Here is a 9202-nt window from a genome sequence, read left to right as displayed (position 1 = left end):
TGTTGACTTAGCCTGAAAATTTGAACAAGCACAACCCCCTTGCTCTCTGCTGCGCTACAGCCCTCCCTCCACAGCTCCTCCCTCCACAGCTCCTCCCTCCACAGCTCCTCCCCCACAGCTCCTCCCTCCACAGCTCCTCCCCCACAGCTCCTCCCCCACAGCTCCTCCCTCCACAGCTCCTCCCTCCACAGCTCCTCCCTCCACAGCTCCTCCCCCACAGCTCCTCCCTCCACAGCTCCTCCCTCCACAGCTCCTCCCCCACAGCTCCTCCCCCACAGCTCCTCCCTCCACAGCTCCTCCCTCCACAGCTCCTCCCTCCACAGCTCCTCCCCCACAGCTCCTCCCCAACAGCTCCTCCCTCCACAGCTCCTCCCTCCACAGCTCCTCCCTCCACAGCTCCTCCCCGACAGCTCCTCCCTCCACAGCTCCTCCCCCACAGCTCCTCCCCCACAGCTCCTCCCTCCACAGCTCCTCCCTCCACAGCTCCTCCCCCACAGCTCCTCCCTCCACAGCTCCTCCCTCCACAGCTCCTCCCCCACAGCTCCTCCCCCACAGCTCCTCCCTCCACAGCTCCTCCCTCCACAGCTCCTCCCCCACAGCTCCTCCCTCCACAGCTCCTCCCCCACAGCTCCTCCCCCACAGCTCCTCCCTCCACAGCTCCTCCCCCACAGCTCCTCCCCCACAGCTCCTCCCTCCACAGCTCCTCCCTCCACAGCTCCTCCCCCACAGCTCCTCCCCCACAGCTCCTCCCTCCACAGCTCCTCCCTCCAAAGCTCCTCCCCCACAGCTCCTCCCCCACAGCTCCTCCCTCCACAGCTCCTCCCCCACAGCTCCTCCCTCCACAGCTCCTCCCTCCACAGCTCCTCCCTCCACAACTCCTCCCTCCACAGCTACAGCTCCTCCCTCCACAGCTACAGCTCCTCCCTCCACAGCTCCTCCCTCCACAACTCCTCCCTCCACAGCTACAACTCCTCCCTCCACAGCTACAGCTCCACCCTCCACAGCTCCTCCCCCACAGCTCCTCCCCCACAGCTCCTCCCCCACAGCGGAGCCAGCCGTGAACACGCGGGCTAGTAAGCAGGACCACCGATGATGGCGGATTATAAACAGTTATGGAACATTCACTAATAGGGACGAAACATCAACAATATGCTTTACATTGACTGTGGCCTGCCCATACTTTGACTACAAACTTGGTCCTTAAATCATTATGTATTTTGCAATACATGTAACTTTATAACTTTGCAGTCTTTCTATAAGTTATAAATAGCTAGTAAGATAACATTAAAGGATTAGTTCACTTTTAAAAAAGCTTTTGCTGATTATTTACTCACCCCCATGTCATCCAAGATGGCCATGTCTTTCTTTCTTCAGTCGAAAAGAAATTAAGGTTTTTGATGAAAACATTCCAGGTCTTTTCTCCATAAGTAAAGCCAAATTATTTATGTGCATAGAAAATGCTTATTTCTGTTTCGTCTTCGCATGTTTTTGGATCCAGAGATTCTGTACTCTTTCAGATGATGCGTAATAGCGCCCCCCCCTAACGTATAACTGTGAAAATATGGATTGCCAGGAAAATTCCATCAATGGCGGGGAAAGAGTTAAACGAATAGGTTATAGTTTTAAAATGAAGCTCTTTTGCTTACATCAGTGGTTCATAATGACCACATTTGTCCAAATAATTCCTAAAAAGGACCATAACACTGTAAACCCAGATTTTGTTTCTAATTAAACTTACGAGTGATCATTACTTATTCTTTTATGTTTTGTAAAAACCTGCTATCATTACTAAACAACATTAGTTGTTTGTACTATTTAGCTGAAAGATTCATTGCACTAATCAAGTTTAGCAGAGATTACTTGGTATGTTTAGTTTCATAAGGAAGGGGAGGGGTTCAAACAACACATCACAAATCAAAAGGCAGAAACCACTGGTATTCAAAAACCTGCCTGGTCACGTGAAAAGACCCGCGTCTAACGTGCTTCCAAGGGGCTCTACACCTGGCTGGACGAGCACAGGCCTCGGCAACAGACGGTATTGAGAATTATCAGAGGTTTAGATGTTGATGAATTATTGTTTAATTTAATTTAAAAATATTCACCATAATGGTGATAAGTGTTGGCTTTAGTTGGGTTGAGTTGAGTTGGCCTTTTATCTGGCTGCTTTACTTCTGTGTCTAAAAAGTCTCAATTGTTATAGCTAAAAAGCTATAGTAAAGTGATCCAATAATGACTGCACATTGATGTTGTCATCAATAGAGATTAAAAGTCATGGAAAATGAAAAGCTTCACGTTACAATGCATGCTGGGTACCTAATAGTACACCTAACCTCAAATAGTTTTAGAATGTGAATTAATGATTTTCAGAAAAGACTACTAATGTAAACTTGTTTTGTCTACTGCACCTACATTATATTATATGTTAATAGAACTCAACATGTTTAGTTTCAGCTTGTGTAAAAACTAAAGTGGTATAGGGCAATGATTTGCGAGTAAAGTCAACTAATTCGGGTTAAGAGTGTAGTTAAAAATTTGCGCTATATTCCAAGTCATTTATTATGCGACCAAAATGCCATAGTGCAACTAAAATCTATCAAAGACTGTAGAATGGAATAAGTCATCTGGACAACTTTTATGGATCTTTTTTGCCTGTAAATAATGACAGAATTTAGATTTTTGAGGTAGTGGAAGTAAAAGCAGCATGATCTGCATGATATCATGTTTGTGTCCTCGCTGGCCTAATTACTGACCTTCAGGCTACAGGAAGTGGGAATCTGTTTCCGGGAAGATACTGGGTTATAATCTTTTTTTCCCCCTAATGTGCGGTCTTGGGTCATATAGATTGAGTCTAAGGCAGTTTTCATGCTTGGTTTGATTGATTGGTTTAAAAAAACAAAAAACTCGCCAGTCCTTTTTCACATTGTACTTCTAGGTTTGTTTGCTTTGTCGTTGTGAGTACTAGTGGCAGCTGTTTACTGATGAGAAACTGCATTATAGAACGATATATGTGACCGAGATCATGCAAAGATTTAATCGTAATACCGATTTGCTTTGGCGATTGTTTACATGCACATTGTAAACTGTATCCTGAACCAAAGACTCTCAGGTGTAGTTTGCTGGTTTAGGAAAATTTACACACTAACCAAACGAACTAGACTCTGACCTCAAAGCGGTGTTTTATCAAAAAGATGGATCAAACAGACAGCATTAAAAATCTGTGGTGTGTAAGTTCACGTACAAGTGAAGTGTGTCATTCGTAAAATGAATGGCTTATTCTTAGCACTCTATTGTAAAACAGTTTTCACGTTGGTTATTAGTTATATGTTGATGCATGTAATGTTTGCATTAATATGGAAAGATGTGAAAATATATATTTTAAACGTGTCATCAACTAAAATGTTCTTTTCTTTGACTAAAATTAGATTGCATTTACACATTCTGCATGTTTACATTTCCAAAAAACATCACTTAGTATGATTTATAATTTGTTTTCCTCATGGGGACCAAAAAAAAAGTCAGCAGACCCCCCCACACACACACTGTTAACTGCGAGAGGGGGGCATGTTTCTGCTGACAATCCTCTTGAGTCCTTTATTGAGGGCAACAGCTGGTTGTTCCCTCTGCCCGTATCTCACACCCAGACACACCCTCCGGTGACACACTGATCCCTGTGTTTCTCCTTTTCCTCCCTCCACATGGACTCTCAGCACAAAGAGAAGTCTATTACCCTCCAAATTAGATTTGCTAGAGGAAAGAGCTTTGCACTTGTATAGCTCAAGCAGACTGCAGTAATATTTAGCTTTCATGCATGTGTGTTTGTAGTTCTGCGTCATATCTTCTGTAAACCTCACGGTAGAGAACGGACGATGACTAGTGTCGGTTTCAGAGTTAGCGATCTAGCAGACTGGATGCTGGAAGGTGCTGAATATTGCCGGTGCTTTTAACCTCTTTATGAAACCTCGCTAGACTTTGGACTAAAGATGGACTTGAGCTCATGTTGTTGGAGGCTGAGATGTTCGGTAGGTGTACATTTATATTTATTAAGTTATTTGCGGAAGTTGAATCAACATGAAAGTTTTAATATTTTTTTTTTACTATTGTAATGAAATACAAAAATTATATAAATACAATGAATTACCCTACATTTTAATGTTTTTTTACATAATACTTTTATATATATTTTAATCTTTTACTTTTTCATGGAACACAAAATAGAATTTAATAATATTCATGAAGCAGTTTTGAATGCATTAAGAATGCATTTAGTTCGTTTTAGATAAAAGCATCTGCTAAATGCATAAACGTAAAAACAAATGGAAAGTGTTTGATTAAATATTCATGAAGCTCTTTTGCATACATAGGCCTATGTCAGCAGTTCGCAAAGAAAAAAAGCTCCCAGAAGGTCAAAAAACACCAATAAAACTATAGAAATAGTAGTTCAAAAGTAGCACTATATTCAAAGTCATCTAAATTTTATGCGACTTGACCAAAACGCCACTGACATCATTATGTCGACTTGAGAAATAGCACTGAGGTAAAATAGTAAATTTTCCGCAGCTGTACTCAAGGCGACCCGAGTTTGATTCCCGGTTCAAGGTTCATGCTTTCTCAAGCCAACATCACTTTGTTCACATACAGTATCTCCTTCAGAAGACTTTGAGCGAATCAATGATGTGTGAATAAATGATTGGCTGATCTATTCATGCAAGTCTGGCTTGCTGTGACATCTTGTTTGCTGTGTGTTGCATCCATAAATAAAGCTTTATGCTGTTAACGGTATGCAATATAATTTGCTAGGCAACATACAAATGAATTGAAGTTAATCTTGCACACTTTCGCAGCTCCACAGAACAGAACCACACATTGAGTTGTGCGTGGGGACTGGGAGCCGGTGTCTGTTGTGAATTCCTGTGAAAGGCAGTTGTCTGAAATAGCTGCAGATGTGAGGAGAGCTGGCCCACTTTTGTTGTTTAATATAGACAGGTGGTGTAGACTGGAATGAGACTACAGCTGTTCGCCGGCCTCTCGACTTAATGCACATCTAATCTCATGTACACGGATGTGTGAACATGTTATAGGCAGCCGTTTGCCCTGGCAAATTCCCATATTTCCCAGTGGAGGTCTTGCTGTGGGACTGAGCTGATGTTGGTGGTCTCAAAGTGTGCTGTGCTAATCTTGAGGAGTCAGTCAACGGTAATGCTACACTGTAAAAAATGATTTTTTGGTAAGGTAAATACTACTTAAAAAAAACCAATATAATTTAAAAGAAAAATTTAGTTCAGGCAAGAATAAAAAAAACTAAGTAAATTCCATATCAGTACTTAAGTCAAGCGAGTAGAAATGAAAGCGTAAATATCAACTCAATAAAATTAAGTAAAAATTACTCAACTTTTCTGACACTGGGGTTCCCATCATGGACTGGACCTTGAATAAGTAATGAGGTTCATTTTTCACTGGTTTCCAGCAGTATTTACACTGTTTTATCATTGCTTTTGTTGTCAGGATTTAGTAACTTGCCATTTTGTTACATTTCGTGTAAATTTTCTGCTCAAAATGACACATTCAAACACAAAAACGATCCATCAAATGTTACCGTCATTGTGTATTGTCTACCAAGTATTGAGTTCTTTGCATTTTCACATCATGCTTAACATCTGACATGATGAACTATAAATTACTTAGATACTCTAAGTAAAACACAAACTATAAATGACTGGTATAATTTAATAAAGTTGCTAGAGTGAAATGTAATGCAAAGGAAATTTCAACTACATTGGTATTAATCAATCTTTTACTAGCCAAGTTAAAATTACTTATTTTCTTTGTTACTTTCACTTAACTGGGTTAAGTAAAGTTTACTTAATACCATATTTTACTTGGCAAATCTTTGTAAATTTACTAGCATTTTCTGGTGGAAAAAGTTGCCTAGCTTTTTTCAAGTAAATCCTACTCCAAATTTTTTTCAGTGAAGTAATTTCACAAACAATTCCAAAGAAACTGCAAGTAACATATTCAATTAATGTGATTTTCTTGTGAAACGTACTCCATTAATCTCCGAAAGTCATTTTTACAGTGAGGGCAGTGAAGGATTGCATCTGATTGGTGTGTTTTAAAGAGCCATGGTGACACTCACTGACTTCATGGGAATCATGTGATCTCGTGCCATTTAAGTAGTTTAATGTTTTTACTAGATTGTTAAAATATTGTTAAAAATATGTATCTAATCCTGTATTTCAAACTAGATTTTTGAAATGAGTTTCACAAGGGATATTTATAACATTATTTCTTTATATTATTTATTAAATTTTTTGTAACATTAATGTAGATTTGAAAATTAAAATAAAACTAGTCAACCCAAATTTGTGGGTTTGACTGTTAGCTCTAATAAACTTTTGTGTTAATTTTGATATTTTTTTCATCTTTTGAAAGTTTGATAGTATTATACTTATTTTTTTCATTTGCTTATTTGTTTAGTTGTTTTTCCCACCAAATATGATGTGGCTTGGTGGAGGATGATGCCATATTTAGAAGAAAAAAAAATGTTTTGTTTGAAATAAACCTTATTATTTAGAGAAAGAAAAACAATGAAGACACATCTGGAATTATTATTAATTATATTATATTATATTATATTATATTATATTATATTATATTATATTATATTATATTATATTATATTATATTATATAAGTTCAACACCAACAAAAATTACAATCACTGAAACCCAGAAAAAAAAGCTAGTATGATTTCAGTCTTCCAATAATAAAACAAATACACTAACATTCAAAAATCTGGGGTCAGTAAACAATTTTTATGTTTTGGAAAATTATTTTATGCTCATTAAGTCTGCATTTATTTGATCAAAATACAGAAAAAAAAACATTAATATTGTAAAATGTTTCAATTTAAAAAGCGTTTTTTTATTGTAATATGTTAAAATATAATTTATTTCTGTGATCAAAGCTGAACTTTCAGCATCATTACTCCAGTCTTCAGTGTCAAATGATCTTTCAGGAATCAATGAATTATTGTTAATGTTGGAAACAGTTGTGCTGCTTAATATTTTGGAAACCATGATACTTTCCCCCCCGAGATTCTTTGATGAATATGTTCAAAAGAACAACATTTATTTGAATTAGAAATCTTTTGTGACATTATAAATGTCTTAACTTTTTTTTACTCAATTTAATTAATTAAATATAATATGATCATTTTAATGCATCCTCTCTGAATAAAAGTAAAAAAAAAAACTTGTTACTGACTCCAGACTTTTTAGTGGTAAGCGTTTGCTACATAGAATTTTACTGCATACTAAGAATACCAAGATAACAATTTAAGTATCAGAATATTGAATTCAATCCCTAAATATATTTGGAAAGAATTTGTGTGTGTGTGTGCGTGTGTATGTGTGTGTGTGTGTGTGTGTGGGTGTGTGTGTGTGCGCGTGTGTGTGTGTGCATGTACAGGAGAAGAATTCAGACAAATTCAACCTCTTAATCTCCTGGAAAATCCCACTCTATAAATGTGTATCTGTGCTGAAGAGGTTTGACGTCACGCTCCTGCCTCTTTATAAAACATCATTGTCGGCTGTGTGTTGTTGAAGAATGTGCATCTGTGTGCACATTTATTTCTAGCCAAAATCGAAGCGACCAGCTATTTATCCTGTCCGTTTTTGCATAGCATTCCTATATCGAACATCCGGTTAGTGTAAAGATATGAGTGTGTCTGAGTCTGCCCAGCATGACGGCGCATTACGGAACAAATTGGCCACTTTGGGACACGTCTAAATGACTCCCTCCGCCCCGCATTCACCACACACTCTAAATAAATGCTGCTTTTTGAAGCGGGGGCCATTAGTCCTGAGGACTGACCATTACCCACACTGCAGCAGTTTTCAGAGCTCCCCCGCGTCGCTACGCTGATTTATTACCGCTCTGATATTGACCTTGTGGTTGTATGGGTTAGGATTGGTGCTGGTAACTTGCTTTACCTCGACTCTAACTGAACTTTTAGGCATGGAAGGTGAGGTAAGTGTGATATTGCAGTACTTTTTAATGAGTTAGCACGGCTTGGTAACTCTAACCTTTTTCAAATATGGTCCTCTCGGTGCTGTTTATAGGACAAAATGCAAAAACCTTTTAGTCTTTACATCCTGCTGATTCTTTTAATTAAGCAACTTATAAATCATCAATCAAAAGACTCTAAGGCCCCTTGAGGAGGTGTGTGTGTGTGTGTGTGTGTGTGTGTGTGTGTGTGTGTGTGTGTGTGTGTGTGTGTGTGTGTGTGTGTGTGTGTGTGTGTGTGTGTGTGTGTGTGTGTGTGTGTGTGTGTGTGTGTGTGTGTGAGTGAGTGATAGCGAGAGAGAGAGAGTTGATAGTTCATCCAAAACTCTTTCTTGGAACAAAATAGGAAGTTTGAAGCATCTTTACAAGCTTCGAAAACAATACCGTAAAAGATATAAAAAAACTAAAAAAACTCATAATTTCAAATTATGTCATGACAATTATGATAGTCAAAATTGTGAAGAAATGTCATGATTATGACATAAAAGACAAATGACAAAAGTCTAAATTGGTTTGATTTTAATTATGAGATAAAAAGACATCACATCGGAATTATGACGTCATAATAATGACATGGTTGACATTTATATGGTGTAATTATAATTTTTATGCCCGTAATTGAGAGAAACATGAAAGCATAATTTTGAGATGTCTAAATTAAGACATTGTCATACGACTTTTTATCTTCTAATTTCAAGTTGTCACCTTTGAACCCATAATTTAAAATAAAATTGCAAAATTGTATAGAAAGCTCATAAACAAAAACAATCACACAAGTTGAAATTGGTTTCATTTGAATTATGAAATAAAAAAAGACAGAAGAGGAAATTATTGCATGTCATCATCAGAATTAACACAATTTTCCTTTTTGTCATAATTATGACAAATTTGAAGTTATTGCATACTTTTATCTCATAATTATGACTTATTATCGAAGTAATTTTCACTTTTTATTTCACAATTAACCTTTTTTTAATATGTCATAAACAAGCTTCCATTATATTCCATGTCTTCTGAAGCTGTATAGTAGCTTTTCTGAGAAACACATCTTTAAAATGATTTCATTTTTTCATCCTCAATCCCGAAGATGTTTGTGTTTAAAAAATTGTTGCACCATGTTTGCCCTCATTGACGCACCA

General features: G+C 38.0%; 1 protein-coding gene across 4 annotated transcripts in view; it reads left to right on the top strand.

Moving 5' to 3' along the window:
* The first annotated feature begins 3693 nt into the window (after positions 1 to 3693).
* inpp4b (inositol polyphosphate-4-phosphatase type II B) overlaps positions 3694 to 9202 on the top strand; it is a 177119-nt gene continuing 171610 nt past the window's right edge. Inside the window, exon 1 of one of the 4 annotated variants that reach the window (XM_077245910.1) lies at positions 3694 to 4019. In XM_077245910.1, coding sequence (XP_077102025.1) covers positions 3981 to 4019 — 39 coding nt within the window. In that variant the 5' untranslated portion in view covers positions 3694 to 3980. Of the gene's footprint in view, positions 4020 to 7865; positions 8028 to 9202 lie in introns of those variants that run through there. The other 3 variants (XM_077245907.1, XM_077245908.1, XM_077245909.1) reach the window with 3 other exon arrangements.

This window comes from Siphateles boraxobius, unplaced genomic scaffold (assembly GCF_051911475.1).
Source record: "Siphateles boraxobius isolate OS27281-9 unplaced genomic scaffold, OSU_SipBor_1 29, whole genome shotgun sequence".
Classification (NCBI taxonomy): Eukaryota; Metazoa; Chordata; class Actinopteri; order Cypriniformes; family Leuciscidae; genus Siphateles; species Siphateles boraxobius.
The sequence above is the reverse complement of the archived record's forward strand: the minus strand, read 5'-3'. Positions and strand labels throughout refer to the sequence as shown.